This window comes from Ptychodera flava, chromosome 5, assembly GCF_041260155.1.
Source record: "Ptychodera flava strain L36383 chromosome 5, AS_Pfla_20210202, whole genome shotgun sequence".
Lineage (NCBI taxonomy): Eukaryota > Metazoa > Hemichordata > Enteropneusta > Ptychoderidae > Ptychodera > Ptychodera flava.
In genome coordinates, this window is record NC_091932.1 from 32,890,771 (window position 1) to 32,909,478 (window position 18,708).

At 37.2% G+C, this 18,708-nt stretch overlaps 1 protein-coding gene across 17 annotated transcripts in view; it reads left to right on the top strand.

Annotated features, from left to right (window-relative positions):
• The window catches only part of LOC139133546 (eyes absent homolog 1-like), a 173,229-nt gene that overhangs the window by 17,794 nt on the left and 136,727 nt on the right, over positions 1-18,708 (top strand). For 7 of the 17 annotated variants that reach the window (XM_070700224.1, XM_070700220.1, XM_070700233.1 and 4 more), the window contains exon 2: positions 3,844-4,034. In XM_070700224.1, coding sequence (XP_070556325.1) covers positions 3,975-4,034 — 60 coding nt within the window. In that variant the 5' untranslated portion in view covers positions 3,844-3,974. Of the gene's footprint in view, positions 1-3,843; positions 4,035-15,116; positions 15,346-18,708 lie in introns of those variants that run through there. The other 10 variants (XM_070700228.1, XM_070700239.1, XM_070700229.1 and 7 more) reach the window with 9 other exon arrangements.

Genomic DNA, 18,708 nt, shown 5'->3' on the forward strand with positions numbered 1-18,708 from the left:
ACAATGTATGTCGTTCCCCTTGTATAATATTTTGGAATACTGTTGGAGCTCTTGTCGGAATACTGAGGAACCCTGGGAATGCTCGCTGACTTTTCTGCCATTAGCTTCAACACTGAACTGGAAACAAAACAACTTGCAAAATAAGTGAAACCATTTTGTTTTCTCTGCAAAAAAATTGATAAGACAAGGTACCAGAAGTGTATTGAAAAAGTTATCAAAGTTTACATTATTTTGCCATATTTAGTAAAACATTGCAGGATTGGCAATGAGTGATGAAACGATTTCCAGGGTTTTGACACTCGTACATGTACCTAAATGTACAGTGAGCAGAAAATGCGTTTCACAGAACACTGATCGTGCCATGGGGGACAGAAAACAAGGTTGATTCAAAATGTATTTGCTGTGTGCAAGACTAGGAAAGCTAAATGTGATGGAATTGTGTCAATCACAGGTTAATGCACAAAATTTCTCACTGAAGGGCATCGAAGAGGTGTGAAAAATCAATGGAAAGTGCCCCCAAATATACACAGATGGGAATAAAATTAGAGAATATAGATATATGAGTTAATTGAGTATGGTTCCAGGGCAAAGTATGTCAGACCTTGCTTGGAATCAAAATGATCCAAAAAGAATTATATAAACGCCAGAGAGGAAAAACACTTTCCCCAGATTGTTGATGCAGTAGTACTGAAGTAGTCAGATGAAAATTTTTCATGAACCACTGTGACATTTTTGGATAATTTTATGACACTGGATGCCCATTTACCTCAATGGTAACGGGATGGAAACAAGCAGTAAATATTTGTAGCAACAAAATTATTTATGAGTAAGAAGCCAAAATAAAACCGCCACATGTAGAGAAGTACATGTACATTAGTGATAATGTAGTAGTATTTAGAGCGATATTTTAGACACTTTATTTTAAAAAATTGAAAACCAGCAAAAGTTAAAAGTTGCTTGGATTTCTGAACAAATAGAGAGGTCACAGGTGGCTGCTGACTTACAGAGGTGGCCGCTCTGTAGAGGTTCATTAACAATCCCACGGGACTGCTATAAAGTGACCACTATGTAGGGGTGGCTGCTCTGTAAGGGTGACCGCTAAGACAGGCTTGACTGTACATTGTGTCCATGGGAACACTTCCTCAATTTTGTTGCAGCTCACACTTTTGTTGTAAATTCATAAAATGTGATTGAATTTTACAATGTAGTTGTCTGAGTGTGTATTCATGCACATGTTTGCAGTGTTTCTGGATTTCATAAAAACCTTCAAGTTTTAGTTTTAGTTTTCCTAAAACTTTTCATGTTTTTAAACTTTACTCTGGAGTGTTTCTGAAAATATGGGATATGTCTACCAGACTCAAGTGGACGCCATGATTTTTGCTCATTCTCTAGGTCTAATTGAATGAGCAGAGCTCCAAGCTGTGTGTGTGACCATGGTCATGTTTGTTCTACCCAAACTTAGCTCAAAATAACTTCTAAATAGGGCTACATGCACCCTCCTGAGACACTTACAAGAGTCATAAATTTTCAAAAAAAGCCAATAAAAACATTTCAAGTCAAGTGATTGGCTATCCATATGAAGTGCTTGGATCATAAATATACGTCAACAAATTACTTGCTTTAATGACTTCACTATGTTTTCATCGACCTATCAAACGCCTGGACATCATTTCGTTTTTTTCCCCCCACATTGATCAGTGTAAGGGGCAGTGGGTAATGTTTTCAATGTATTTTCTGTTGTTATCAGCAGTTCCCCTACAGGCAAAGTGGATCTATGCTTCTTGGGAGCGTTGAACATATGTCTTTGCTGATTGTAAATAACTGATATATGCCATAGATTCTTTATCTATTTCACCTCCTTTTAAAAATTGGGTGGTCCATCTTCACCATTTGCAATAATATGTTTAGACCAAACCATTATTATATCAAAGGTAAATGCTTTAATCATCTTACCCCTGTCATCTTCTTCATCAATCCAACCACATTAATTCATAGCCCTTTAATGAAATTTAATACCGAAAGTTTTATCTTTCTTTGATTCAGATTCACAGACTGCTGGCCCTATAAAACAAAGTGTGCTTCTCTTGTGTTCCCTGATGGTGGGATCTTTAGACATTTAAATAAAATTGTAACAGTCAAAGTAGAGTAGTTATGCTTCTGTGAATTTTGATTGGTTCTAGATTATCACGTGACATCTTGGGTAGAACTATCACCCAGTATTGATTGGTGCAATGCATTGTGGGTATGTAAATTTTTGTGAAAAAGGGAACCAAATTTTGGATGGTTGAGTAAATACTCTGTTTGTATCTTACGCTTTTTCTTGAGTCATCCATAATATAGCATGAAATTAGAGTATAGGTTTGGTTTCAGCAAGGACTCAAGGGTCTGTGGTCTTTATAGTAAAACTCAATGTATCCAACTTTTGCAAAATTTATGAATTATTTGATTAGGAAATTGAAGTATGAGTATTTTGAAGAGGGCCACCACTCTGCTTTTCAAGCTGTATGTGTACTAAGTGTTTAAAAGAATACATTTTGTACAACAAAAGGATATGCAAATTGTGTATTGTTATGTAAATTGTTGCACTTTTTTCCAAACCATGGAGAACAACTACGATGCAAGTTTGTGTTCAGAATGGATTTTTCATCAATGTTTAATCGGAATCCTTCGTTGACGTGGCCCTTGTAGACTGCCCCTCAATTGTCAAGTTCATCCCCTCCTCAAGGATGAAACCAATGCCAATTTAATAATCATGTCAAGTTTAATTTCTCAAAGTTCATGTAAATCATGTCAGGGTCACTTGACTTTCTATCGTAAAACCTGACTTTTAGATAATTTATACCATGTCTGTGGAAGACCCATCAATAATTTATGTCAGATAACATTAATTGGTTTTGCAAATGCTTAATTTGTAGTGACTCTGAATGCCATTGTCAGATATTTGCTCCACTCGGAGTGTTTTGCTCTACATATGTATAGCATTGGGAGATATTTGAATTGGTTTCAGTCAGTCACTATTCAGTCACTAGTCAGTTTATTTTGCTAGAAATATAAACTTACATTCACTCAAAAAAAAATTTATAGAAAAATGAAGATAGAGTAATCAGTGTGTGTTTGTGTCCATCATCTCTGTGAAGTACGATTATGTTCCATCAAAGTCACCACCATAGTGTTCAGAGATTGTGAGAATCAATCCAAATGTGATGAAGATCTGTCAATATGGTTTTAGAAGCTTCCTTTTCTAAATTCAATAAAATGTCACCAGTATAGTGTAGTAATTTTTTATGTTGTTACTATTTTCTTGTGTAGACTACTAGTAATTATGTATGTTGCCTAAAAGTTGTGCAAATTTTGATGAATGAAAAAGATACATGAACACACTCATTGTCTGCCATATACTGGTACATTGATACTGCTATACACATATGGACTGATTGTACACGTAAACAAAAATATACAATCTTTGTAGATAATATATATATATATATATATATATATATATATATATATATATATATATATATTTTGATCGTTAGATAGTTAGCTATTAGTTAAATATAAATGCACACATATCAAAACCACATGGTTTTGATTATCTGTGCAGTAAAATATTTGTTAGCTCATTTGCTGGCTTGTCAAAAGTTTTATTTTGTTTTGTATCCCTTTGACTGACCGCGTCACATCCACTTTAACCTGATTTGATGCAATGAGGTCAATCAAAAACACAGACATCAGTAATTTCAATTAATGTTCTTACTTTGTGATGCGTGTTCTCAGCGCTCACTCTGACAGCCCTGGTGACTGACCTTAGATTTTTTGTCTTCTGTTTTTTTTTCTCTCTAGGCTGTTTTTATCCTGTTATGAGTGTGTGATTCATCCAGAGGTTACTTTTTTGTGTGCGGGGGAAGAGAAAAATTTGTGCTCGGTCTTCGTTTTAGTTTTTTAATCCTGGAAAGTTGGTGAAGTGTGCAAGGATGGATAGCGAGTCGGTGAGTCAGACGTCCTCGGAGCTTGAGCTGGACCTTGAGAGACCGGTGAGTGACAATTTGACAACGACCTCTGTCATGCCAATTGTTTTGTGTAACCGCTTTGTTTTAAGGGTAACGGCAGAACTGGAACTAGGCGTGAAGGAAGACAGAATGAAACCACCAGCGCATTGTCAATCTATCAGCTTTGGTTCACAAGGGGAGAACATAAAGGAAATTCTGCATTGGGCGCAGGCAAGGTTTAGTTGTTTGTTAAATGTTTCCACGTAAGTTACAACTTCACTCTGAGTTCTTGTAGAGAACCGTAACTCAAAAATGTTCCAGTAATGGCTAGTTTACATGCCTTACATATGCAGCCATTTTTTCCCCCCTGCAATATTCTATTTTCGCGTTTTGCCAGCTAAGTGCTAATTACATGCAGTTTTTTTGCCTCCAAGAAAAACAGGTGGGGTCAGTTATTTAGCTTGTGGAGCAGACTGCCAATCTCTCATCGCCATGACAACTGATAAAAGACCCCCCAGGCTTATATACAAACTGGCGCTCAGGCTCTAAAGTGCAGTTCTGGAAGATCAACAAGTCTTGTGAACGCTGGAGTTCATGGGGGGTAAAAAGAAATCCCTAAAATACACAAGTCGGAATATGCATGCAACACGTTTATAGGTTGGCCTCGGGCTATGAAACGTGACATGGGCTTTGACCCTAATATCTTAAACTCTGCATGGGACGAAATCTTGAAGAATCTCACCGATGTTTCCAAAGTCAAGATAGTTCCTCGATAATTTGTTTGAGTGTCTGTGTGGTGCGTGTGACTAACGGCCAGATTGCTAACTTGGCCTCTCATAATTCTTGCCACTTTAATGCCCCCCTACAAAATTAATGGGACTCCATCATTATGATTGATGAGTTCAAGACTTTACTTCTATTGTCGAACTTCAACTTTCAAGATAACCCTGTGTATATACATCAATTTTTTTCTGAAAAATTTGCCATATTTTTATCAGTGGAAGACATTTAAAAACAATTAATCCAGAATGGATGGCCTGTTGAGCAAAAAGTCATTAAAAACTCAAACAATTTGCAGTATAATTTTTGATGGGGAAAAAATCTTTTGGTGCGAAAGGTTGTAGGCAGTCCAGAAAGAGAAGGCAGGATGTTTGTGTGTATGTTGATTATTGTTGCTGGCTGAGAATGTTTAAAAGCCAGCTAAACCAGAAATGTATTGCTATTTAAAGAAACATAAAATTGACAGCTTGCGAACATACTTTGGTTGACCTTTGACTTCTAATACAAATGAAAATAACATAAAGGAGGGGCCCGGTGACCCATCCAGTGAAAAATTTTAATCTCAGTGACCTTTGACATGACTTGATCATCACGCCGACTAAGTTAATTGAGGAAACGGCATTTTTGTCCAGGGTGTTGTCATCAGAGCAGTGTCCTGAAAACTTTCGTTGAAAGATTAAGATCAACCTCATTAAATGTTGTTTATGGACCCAATCTGATGGAACAATGTTTTTCCACCCAAGTTTCACCCAACCATAATTTCATCTACTTGTGTTTTGCCATTTCTGGAACTCTGTGATTATTTCTGTCGGCTGTTTTAGATTCATGAGAGCATTGTCCTCGTAAGGGGATGTTTTGTTTTTTTCAGAAAAGCCCCTGTCGTAAAGACAACATCATGACATGCAACAATATATTGAACAGTCATTTGTTTAGCTGTATAAAGTTGTGATTTTAATACAGAAAGTCAAAATATTGAATTCGGCAATGAAATTATCACCTCCTATGCCCTGTAATATGTAAGTGTTTTCTCAGTGCTTGATTTTGTACGGCATGGAGAGGTTCTCGCTATTTTGTGAATTAGTTCCGTAGCACCACAGGAGGGTCTCGACATTTCACCAGACGCATATTCACATCTAAACTTTTCCAGTTGGTTGGCTGTATATTATTCCATCATGGTTGTTTGATCTGCCGTGTGAAAGTTTGTCCATTTTGGCCCTCTGAAAGGACAGTAGCTGTAACTTTTGATATTGAGCGGTCGTAATTTTTTCTGAAAGGCTGCAACTTAATATATCGGTCTACTAATAGAAACATTTGGAATTGCGTTGTGTGTGAATCTTGTTGGTAGTTTGTAAACCCACACCACATATTGAAAGTCTGAATGAAGTCACGTTCAGGTCTCAGTTAACTTATTAGCCCTTTAATATATGCACTGTCTATGTTGACAGTTTAAAACTTCACTTACTTCAAATTTTGATGTGTTTTTCAGTACTTTCCTTCGTCTTTAAAATAAAGTTTTGTGTTCCACCCCAAGACAATGTGAAAACGACTGCTGTTCTACCAGTCAACATGACCTGTACGACTGAATTTTAGTCAGGACTAGAAATTATTTGCCAATGACAACACAGCATGGCATCCAAATTTCATCGTTTTTGTAAGACTTATGTTTCATATTTCAACATACATCAGTGAAATGAATGAAAATATAAAGTAGAATTACAGAACAGAAAATGGTAGTATAAATATTAATATATATTAACACTAACTTTTCCAAGTTGACAAAAAGAGCCATCAGATACTGTATGTCAACCTGAAATATAAAAAATATTGTCAAAAAGTTTGAACCACTGACGTTTTACTGTACTTCCCTTTTGGCTTGTTGCCGACATTTCTTGAAAGATATTTGTCAATATTTACCCAGCATTGTATATTTCCACTTTCTCATGACTACATTGTTGTCAACAGTTTTAGTAATATCCCTTTCCTTGTGTTTTCATTTCCCATTGGTGAATTTCATGCTATATCCTTGTCTTTGTGTTCTTTTCCTCAGAGTTACGACACCTTTTAATTATCATCATTGATGCGTAATGTGTTTTATTTTTGTTGAGGATATTTCATCCATATCCTTTCAACAGCGGATTTCCGTTCTGGGTGATATCTACTTTCCAGCACGCAGTGACTGAGCTGGTAAGAGAGTTGTTATCAGGGCACGTTTATCGGGCCGATTCTTGATAATCACGCCTGACAGTTGTATTTCAGCAAAATGTCATCAGTTCTTTACGGGCTTCGTCTTCCGTGGTTACGTGCTGTAACCGGGAGATTTTACCCAACTGCAGCCGTGATGCAAGTCCCACAATACAACCGGGTCAAGTTCGTAACACCAAAGTTTTGTCACACGATGATTTATTATCATAATCTTTAACCGGCAATGAACATGTCAACATGTCACAAGACTGATACTCGAAATGTGTATCTGTTCCCGCAGTTTGACCTTTGTGGTTACTAGGAAGAATAACGAAAGAGTTTGGTTTGCAGACAATCGTGATACATGTATGTGTATGATTTACATTCTGCTGTCAATGCAAATTGGACACTGGCTTTATCTTGTCATGGAATTGTCAGTATTTTAGTTCTACAAAAGAACTACATTTTCTAGAGTACTAGTGTGCAGAAATACCAAAACTTATCCTTGCCAACTCGGCAAGTTTTGTACAATAAGCAATGTTGTTGTTGACAAAAATTCTTGTTCGATATGCAGTTGTCAACAGTGATATGATATGCACAGATACAAATTTGTTGAACACTAAAGCTTTTCAACATGATTTTGAGAGTAGTACAATAAACTTGGCCTTACAAACACAGCCAAAATAATGGAAAATAGATCGCTAGTTACAGCGAATGTACATGTAGCTCTAAAAACAGGAGGTATTGTAAAACAAGAATTCTCTTTTAACACCAGGCTGTCCACTAGGAATGGAATAATTTGATCTGTCCAACCATGTGGCCTGGCCTGGCGCATCCCCTACTAGGAAGACCACATTTAAAATGAAATTGATTCTCTGCTGTAATGACTTGTGTGTGAATGTTCTTGGTGTAACTTGTGTGGTTAAAACTGAACAGTGTTGTTTACAATATTTTGACATCTTAACCTGGCGGAGTGATCTGTAGAAGAGTGGATAAGACAATTATCTCATAAGTCGCGCGGGAAAAGTTTTCAATAAAGTGAGTCTTGGTATCACATCAAATTGGCAACATAGGCTACACTGAAATCATTCCTTTGTTTATTAAACATTTAAAACAAAAGTAAAACCAACATCTTTCAATATCAACCGACGCTATCATGATAAAATCATTGTCCATGTTATCATCTTTCTCTTACCATGATGATAATGAAGATGATGATAGAAAAAAATGATGATGATTGTTGTGATGATAACCGTGATAGTGAGGATAATGGTGATGAGAAAGATAACGGCGATGATGATGATGATGATGATGATGGCGATAGTGATGGTGATGGTGATGATAATGATGATGATGATGATGATGATGATGATGATGGCGATAGTGATGGTGATGGTGATGATGATGATGATGATGATGATGATGATAATGATGATGATGGCGATAGTGATGATGATGATGATGATGATGATGATGATGAAGAGGATAATGATGATGATGATATTAATGGTGGTGGTGGTGATGATGATGATGGTGATGATCAGAAGAATAATGATGAGTATGAAGATGATGATGAGATTGATGAATAGTACGGTTACTTGACATAATTGCCATAATTTGCTTCCACTGTACACATTGCTCAAGAATGTTCTTTTCCATCGCTCTGTTGTCTTTACAGATTATCTCTACAGCGTATTTATTAGTTTTGAGCTTTTGACCACTCCATATCCATAATTCATTTTTGTCTCCAGATTTGATTTCATAATTTGAATTCCATCTTGTACTCATCAATCGACAAATGAAATCTTTCTTTTGTCTCTTCGATGTGGCTAATCTATCAGATAGCACTCTCTGACAGGTCAAAGTAATAACAAACTTCTATTACAATTATGCAATGCTACTAACACAGAGATGTCATCCATCTCAGACAAATGTCGTTGCAGGCCATTTCTATTTGCTGTGTATAATAAACTCATAGCTGCAAATTTTAGTTGAAATCTGTCTGCCAGAGTTTGACATATACCGGGTTTGTTGATTTTTGTTGTCTGTACATGTCACTCTCGATCAGAGAGACAGTATCTAGTACATCATCGCAGATGTCCCTTTGGAATATTTCATTTTGATTGCAAAGCATTTTCCTAGGTGTACCAAGTTAACTCCACTTTTTGCCATGTACTCCCTTTTTGGTTCTGAATTTTAGAACATTAGGACCACTGAAGATTAGTTGACACATCTGTGGTTGTGAACTAAAAGGGATTTTCTTAGGGAGCTCTAATAGTAAGTGATGGTATGAGTGGACTCCCTAAGTTACTAACAATGCAAACAAAATTTCTTTGTGTCCACTAATCTTCAGTCTTGCCAGTTCATTAGTATTGGTGTCAGTGATGTGGGTGGGCCGATGCATACTCTGATGGGAGTGAATGGATTGAAAAAGAAGGCAGTGCTTCCTTTTTGATACAGCAAGGATTTCTAATAGAGGTATCTTGAGACTGGTGGGGCCAGATAAGTCGGTTGCCAGTTTACCATTGCCAGTTGTTACCTTTTCAGCTTCATCGAAGCTGCTCACCCCTAATTACTAATAAACAGGTCTACAATCAACATTAATAACAATGGGTTTGGGCCAAACCATGGCAGTAAAAGGTTTGAGCATGTACGTAATATAAGAGTGATAGTGATATTTTCTTTCACTCAAAATGTTTTCAAATTGGACACTGTTGCAATAATTTTGGATAAGAAAATAAAAAATTGTCGGTCATGAAAAGTATCGCATTCTCTTGAACAAAGTATTGACTGATGCAATGCATGATGGGAAAATTTACTCTTCTTGAGAGAATTTTTATTTGACTCAGCCTGATTGGCTGACAATGGAAAATGGTTCAGCAATACCCCTGTCCCCCCTCCTTCTAGTATAATCTGTCCTTTCAGTCAAACTTTGGTCTGCACAAGATAATATCTTTCTATCCAAGAATTTAACTTCAACGAAATATTTTGATCAGACTCACTGTAAGAAAGAATGCCGTATTCGTGGAATCTCTGTAGATACTTATGATATCAGTTCTTTGTCTCCAGCTTTCAATAATATTTTCCATATCTTATACCCATGCACCAGATACTAATCTAGTCTTTATGAAAAAAGAAAGAGAACTTGTACATATTTGATGAAAATACTGAAAATGTTATAAAAAAACCTGGATCAATAACTTACATTTTCCAGTCATAAAATGAAAGACTTGATTATGAAATGTAAAAATATATCTTGACCTGCTCACCCCCTTTGCCCTGTAAACAGGTCCGCAATTACCATCAATAACAATGGGTTTGGGCCAAACCATGGTGGAGAAAGGGCTTAAGAAAATAAGTGATACTCAGTATTTTAGTTTTGGTCTGAGTATACACGTATATGTACGTTCCCCAGTGGTATTTGGACTAGGATACGGTAGTCCCATCTCCATGGAAATGTATCTAGACACGGATCTAAATTTGAAATGCTGGGTTTCAAATTGTGGATTTGCACCCAAATTGAGGTAGATTGAATGATAAAGTGCTTGATAATGCCAACTTTCATTTTTTGGAGGTAATTTGATGTCGTGTAAAACATGATAGCAGATGTAGTAGGATGTAGTTTTTTTCCTCTGACAGCGATGGCATGCGTTTGTTTTTTCTTCCGTTACTCCTAACAAAAGCGAGAAAACTATGTCATTCTTTGGTGATTTTTTTTTACGGTAGGAAAAATGACCTTCCTTAAATAAACCCCAAAGTTAAAGAAATGCTAAACCAACCACAAACATGCATAATGTTTATAATGTGTGATGAATTTCAAATACAATCTGATTGTTCCATTGTTTGATGTGTAGGATCTCAGGAGCAGCTATCACTTAAAAATGTGATGGTTTTGTTTCTCATTCGTGCATGCATCAATTAAGCCTTACCATATATAATAAATTCTTTGGAGTGTGCCAGAAATTATGTTACCTATTTTATTCTTTTTCTGTTTGTCTTTCTGTCAAAAGGTATGTTTACTTGACCATTCAACAAATTTCACAATCTTTTCAAAATGTTTCATGATGTCAAACAATATACAAGATTTCGTAAATGATACAAAAATCGACAAAAATTGCATCCAAAGAGCAGTTTTGTTCCATACACCCTTCCCTCCCCATTTCTCTATATATAGTTCCATCATCCTTCTGAAAACAATAGGGATATACCATTGTCTGGTTGTGAAAGATTGAAGTGCTGTAGAAGGCTTTTTTGTTATCATTAATCAAACTTTCATTTCCTGAAAGGTTGTTTATACTTAGTTTTCAAGCTAAGATATGATAAATATAGATAGTTTTTCCGATGTGTACTAAAGCCCTGATTTCACCAATGGCGTAAAAATACCATGATGACATAATTCCTTGTCGAAACCAGAAATAGCACTGATCATGAGATGCAAGTTTGTTAGTCCCCACGGACATCGTCCGAGGGGACTTATAGGTTTGGTCATGTCCGTGCGTGCGTGCGTCCGTCCGTGCGTCCGTGCGTCCGTGCGTTCACGCAGATATCTCAGAGACGCTTGCAGCGATTTCATTCAAACTTGGTACAAGGATTACATCATATGTCATACAGATGCACGTCGATTTGTTTCCTGATACGATCCAATATGGCTGCCAGGCGGCCATTTTATTACGATTTTTTCATGTACAGAGCAATAACTCAGGCATGTTTCAACTGATTTATTCAAAGTTGATACAAGGACATTGACCAATGTCATAGATATGCACTTTAATTTTTTTTGTGATACGATCCAATATGGCTGCCGTGCGGCCATTTTGTTACGATTTTTTCATGTACAGAGCCATAACTCAGGCATATCTCAACTGATTTTATTCAAAGTTGGTACAAGGACATTGACCTATGTCATACATATACACGTAAATTTGTTTTGTGATACGATCCAATATGGCCGCCAGGCGGCCATTTTATTATGATTTTTTCATGTACAGAGCCATTACTCAGGCATGTTTCAACAGATTTTATTCAAACTTGGTTCAAGGACATTGACCAATGTCATAGCTATGCACATCAATTTGTTTTGTGATACAATCCAATACGATTTTTCATATACAGAGCCATAACTCAGGCATATCTCAATGGATTTTATTCAAACTTGGTACAAGGACATTGACTTATGTCATACACATGCACATTGATTTGTTTTGTGATACGATCCAATATGGCCGCCGTGTGGCCATTTTATTACATTTTTTCATGTCCAGAACCATAACTCAGACATGTACCAAGCGAATTTATTCAAAGTTGGTACAAGGACATTGACTAATGTTATACATATGCACGTTAATTTGTTTTGTGATACGATCCAATATGGCTGCTGTGCGGCCATTTTGTTATGATTTTTTCATGTACAAAGCCATAACTCAGGCATATCTCAACCGATTTTAATCAAAGTTGGTACAAGGACATTGACCTATGTCATACATATGCACATTGATTTGTTTTGTGATACGATCCAATATGGCCACCATGTGGCCATTTTATTACGATTTTTTCATGTCCTGAACTACAACTCAGACATGTATCAAGCGAATTTATTCAAAAGTATTTTTATCACAGACCTAATGAAGAGGACTCTATCCTCTCTGAGGGCCTGTAATCAAAGTACCTATTAACAAGTGGGGACTGTGTCATCAACGATGACTTGTTAAATACTAAATATAACAATGTTGAGCGGTATTTTGATGCTGTTGACAGATTTAAGACAACTTTGTCTTTGTGCTTATTTCTTAATCACTGCTGCTTGCGGACACACCCTTAGATGTGTGATTTGCCTTGTTTCAATCAGAACATCAGTGGTAACGAAGTGATAATCACTTTTTTGTAAAAGTAACTTCTCAAGAATCTTGTCAACATTTTTTGACAATTATCTATTTTTGCATATTAATGATGGAACTGTGACATCATCATTAACCCGCGCAATTATATTTTGTCAGGAGATGTTTATGTTTTCCAAGCAAAGCAAAAGGAAAATGGGCATATTCAGCATAATGAAATATTCCAAATGAAACACAAAGTTTCTACAAATGATGGTTTAAGGGAACAAAATTCCTGAGTAAATGTTAAAAACAGTAACTTCATACATATGATCCAGAAAATGAAATAAACATGAAAAAAAAAAACGGAAAAGAAAAAAATGGGAGATTTCAAACCATATTTGAAATATCGTACGGTATCAGAATTTCCATGAAGCTGCTGAAATAGGGAGAAGGCAGTGGATTATCAGTGTGTTGTGGATAGCACCATGAGAAACATTATAACACCAGGGCAGAGTCGTCCAGACGCCAAACACAGCCAGAGTGAAATCAAATCACTTTTTATCCTCTCTTCGTTTGGAGCCTATCGCTTCATAAATTCCCCAATCAGGGTGATAGTTACCGCCGCTGAGAGTGCCTAGCCAAGAGGTTAACTTTGCTTTGTGGCCAAAATTCAGGGCTTAATGTATGTCTTTATGTGTGACGCTCTGTACAACTCTGTACAACTATAAATATGTTTGGCCACCATTGATATCAGAAAAGAAGATGAAGACAGCTCGCATGGTGTCTGTGTTGTTTGTACAACATAGAAACCAAAAACCAAAAGCAAACAAAAAATCCTACCCTAGTTTTCTCACCCTGTGGCAAGACAGATCCAGAAGTGTGTGCGTGGTGTACATTCATTACAAGCCTGAACTCTCATGACTTTTTTGTTTGTAACTTTTGTCTGTCTGGCGACCTATAAAAGCGTAAAAATGTACATCAACAAAAAGATTCTAGTTTTTTTAAGAAAAGCTTGTTCGTTTGGTGTAAAATAATTAATATGGAAATAATCAGGTTTGACAAAAAGATCAAAATCCTTGCACAGTTCACAGGGTGTTGACATTTCCTACCCAGCGACAACAACGCTGTGTGTACACTGGACTGTCTGTGAAAAAGTGTGTGTAACCCAATAGTCCGCCGTTTGACTCGATTTTTTTGTGAAAGACTGACTCCGCCGACAAGATACAGCATATAAGTGTTAACTCCGTCCTTATGCTACATCCCTAACCCCATGTTCTTACTATGATATGTGTTAATTTCTTGAATTGTTCGGTATCAAGTGTCGTTAAGGTTTGAAGTTACGTTGTTGTGGATCCAGTTAGCTTGAGCTAGGATTGGGTGTCAGCGCCGTTGTAAACAGATCTAGCTCCAGTCATCCTTTCTCCATGACGCTGTGTTGTTGATTTCCACACACTGAGCCGCGCTGTTTTGTTCAAAACCTTGAACAAAGTAAAAAAAAAGACAGATTTCCTTCTTTCTTTTTTTCCACAGTTTGTTATTTCACATGTGTTTTTGTGTTGTAGTATTTGAATGCTTGCCCCTACAGTCATGTGGAAAAAAAACTCAAAAGTGTTTCCGGAATGGTGAGTGAATATGTTCTTGAACGACCAGTCAGTATTCTTAAATTTCACACTCAAAGTGCAAGCCCTTCTAATAAATGCAAGAGATGTGAGATTGATCGAAACACAACAGTGAATCATTCAAAGTCAATTTCCAACAAACAGTAGGAATTTTCAGTCCCGAATTTTCAGTTTTCGTAGACACACTCAGACATGTTGAATTCTCTGACGCAGTCGTAGCAAATTATTTGGAATATTGACATTCATGCCACAGCCAACTTCAAAATTACATCTTTGTATTAAGTGAACAGATTGTCTGGAGTGTAGCAAAATAGGAGAGCCTGTTGAAACCCACAATGACATAACACATTGTTGTTAGGGCTTCTCTACAGCGTAGTGGAATCTTCGGCTAGTCTGGTACAATTTGCATGTAGATTATGGTGTCTGGCAGTTGCCATATTACAAGCTTTTAGCAACGAAGACCTAGAACCACTAGGAAGGAAAATCAATGAATTGAGATCAAGGTAGCCAGCGCAAATTGCATTTGCATGGAGTAGTGAACGACTAGGGCTTTTCTCCGGTCAGAGACTGTCGTTTCTGGTCGAATTTGTTCAGTTTCGGGTTCCACTTCTACAGCTAAGGTTTCCGTCATGAATTTTTCATTCGCTGAGTAATTTTCTCGGGCGGGCAGCCTCTCCTCGGTGATTGGTGTGGCCAGTTTTTGAGGAAAGGGGAAATTTGCATAGAAGGCAGACCCCTGCCGACGTACCCGGAGATGTTTTGGGAGTTTTTGTGACATGTGAGTTTGTGTGCGTTGTTGTTCGCCCCGCCGTGTGTTTCAACAACTTCATTGGATCGTTGTTGCAGACTGTAGAGTTGTTACTGATACGCTGCACCGCGCCGGCTGATTGTTTGTGTCAGAGTCAATGGAGATTGTCACCCCATGTTTTTTGGAATACTGTCATTGTAATCTCAATGTAGGTAAATTCACTTATTTTCTTTTTGTGTTATTCATCATATTTTAAACACAAACCACATCAATGTTTACTACGTACTTTCCGTATTATTATTTTGTTTTAATGTTAGCAATTTTATTTTTTTCTTGCTCTGAGTAATATTGGTAAGCTCATCGCAGCTAACTATTGTGAACACTTGGTATTTTTGTACCCTGTGGGTTTTAGAGTCTTGAGATTTCTCTCAGTTGCCTGCACTTTGTTTCCTGAAATAATTCAAAGGTTTTCACATAATATTTAAATTTTAAGGTTCATATTGTGTTAAATTTTGTAAGAAATCAATCTTGCTGAAGAATTACATTTAAAATTGAAATGATAAATTTTATAGAAGTGGCATGTCTCGTGAAACCTGTTGTACAAAGTTATGGGCATCGTACATGACACCAGCCGACTGAGCTGTGTGCTGTATCTCTTCTCTCGCACTTTGTTACATAATCTTGAAGTGTATGAACAAACCAGGCTATGTTGGAGGCCTTTTATATCTCGTAGGGAAGGACCTATTGTTCTGTGGTCACAAAAACTTGAAGCGCTAGCAGCGCCAGTAGTTGGTATTCACAATCCGCAACAGCATGCAATACTACATTCTACAGTCGCTCACCACAAGAAGGGGATTTGTCCCTAGCAAGGACTCAAAAGTCTCCCAAACGTTTTGAGATATTTATGTTTGAAGGGACAGCACGTCAGTAGGGGCATTCACAACTTGACATTTATAGCCCTATGTCTATTTGTAGTTCAGCGGTAGTTAAGATGGTCAATTGCTGTTAATAGTAAAAGATGGTTAAATAATTAGGCCGCAGCCAGGCCGTCAGATTCTCAGTTCTTGGCTAAAAAGTCGCTGTTTGCCGACATCTTTCTCAACACTGTGCACAATTATTATTTTTCCGTTTTTGCTTGCCTTGTTACCGAGGATTTAAAAAAATTTGTGAACGTATTAGAGTTTCTTTTCTTTGAAGCAGTTTCTGTAGTGTGTACAGCCTCATTATAGAGTCTGACTTGCCCATTGAGTTGAGGACATTAGCTGTGTTTACTTTGTTAGTTCGTTCTAAGGCCTTTTGATTTGGCCATTGTTACCTGTGTGTAGTCAGTACAGTCCGTGGACTGAACAGAAAGACCTCAATAGCTGCATAAATCACACGACAATTTTCAACTTTTTTTTTCTTGTTGATGTTGTCTTGAACTTCAGTTTTTTGACGATTACACTGGCTTAGTTGAGACCGATCAGCCTATAAGTGTGACTTGCGTTTGCAGACCCGAGGCCTCTGCGGAACCACCTTTACTGTGGCTTTCTTACGTTTTTTTGTGTACGTCACTTCATCTTTCCCACCAAGCCATCCAGAAACACCCCACAGTTGAAGTTAGCTGTTGCAATTAGGCAACAAAGGGACAAGGCTGTAAGCTTTTCACGACCAATAAAACGTTTCATCTCATCTGTATTGTAAGGGTTTACCATTTGACCACTATACACACTGGAAAAAAAAACCCGCCGACTTTTTGTCTGTTTGCTCTAAGGTGAATGCAAACTTGATGTGGTCTTGTTCGTTTTGTGCTGATTTCTCTTGCTTGCGTGTGGATTTGAGTTTTGTTTTGGTTGCTGTTTCTTCTGATTTTCAACTGTCAATGAGCATTTCTCATGCAAAGCTGGAGCATCACCTCGCCACAGACTGTTCAAAGCTCAAAAGCGAATTCAACCTTCAGTATAGAGTTTGTATGAGTGCTTGGTTGCATGCAGAAGCCAGTTCCCTGGTTAAGACGTCAAAATGGAACGTGTCAAAGTCAGCTGAAATATTTTATGAATTTTATATGACTTTTTACGGTTTGTAGAGGACAAAGCTCCAAATTAGTTTTAGGAGAAATTTGTTGGGCAAAAGAATGAAAACAGCGCTGTTGGGAGGGAAACTTGCGTTGCAGGGGAGGTCATTCGACATATAACCTCTATGGTTTCATATGAGGTTACAGCTCGGTGCGGGCCATGTTAAATTTGCAAACAACAGGCTCTCCTCTTCTTGTATGTTTAGAAATCAAGAATTTTTGTTTCCTGAAACTCCGTGTGATAACAGAATGATATTTAGGGCCTGGATAATATGGGCATACTTCGTGGATTTTTCGTCGTAGAAGGAATTGTCCCAATATCTGATACTCGAGTCACCGCACGTATCGGTTGTTGACCTGTTAAAATTGACCAATTCTGAAGTCTCCTGCTTTGCTGTTAGCATAAAGCAAGACAGCAGAAAAAAAATCTTTACAAGGCTTCTAAGAAAATCATGACCTCATTTTCTGAGAGTTGCATCAAAAAAGACAGCATGAGGCTTGATGGTGTTGTTGGTACAAAACTGTCAGTCACCGTCTGCTGTCAAAAGTTTTACTGTAAGCGCTCGCTCTCCTTTGGTGTTTCGCACGTCAAAAAATTCAAATTACGCTGCTCAGTACTGTAGTGATGTCACCTCTGTCATGGATAGGCTGGGTTGATGGCGGGAAACTTCACTCTGATGATCACATTGAATCACGAAAAATTTTTTAAAAAGTTGACAACAGGAGGAGGATAATGTTATGAAAAGATATGCTGTGATATTATGCAAATGTGGAATGATGGGAAAATACAGAGAGAAAAATCCCGGAAAGGCCTTTTATTAAAGCTATATTAGCAGCAACTATGTGTTGTTCATTTTCTTCTATTTGTGAAAGATAATGTCTTGTTCTACTCTTTAGATTGTCAGCTGGTCTAGTGTTCAACCTTTCAACACATCTTGTAAAGAAAATCCTGTCTAATTTGTCGACAGCTGAATTTCAGTCCGGACTCGGATCCATCGGTCAACTGTAACATTTCACGTTGTATGCAAGGCGCCATGTTGGAAAAGCCCATACTTTTTGATCATAACATACTTAAAGGAAAAGCTAGAGAAATTTACTTGTTTCATGGAACAAAATGTCATCAAAAGGTGTATATATTGTCCCTGAAGTTTTTGCTGTCCTTCACTACTCAAGATGCTAAATTTGATTTTATTGAGCGTGGAAAAATTATCAATAAAAGAAATTTACCACTTATGTTTTGATTTTTATATGCCTCGGAGTTGTATGCAGCTGCTTGGAAAATAACACTGAGAAATGTCTGGAAGGTACAAGAAGTTGCCGTCTTATTTCAATATTTGGTTCATTTGAAAAAAGTTTAATAGTTGCAATTCGAGAGTCAAGTTTGTCAACGCCTTCACTACTCTCTCAGTAAATGGTGCATTGTTAGGAGTTGAGAAATTAAACAGCTTGAAGATGTGTTACAATTTAGATAAAAAGAGACAATATAATTCTAAAGAGATTATGCCTGCATATCAAAGAAAAG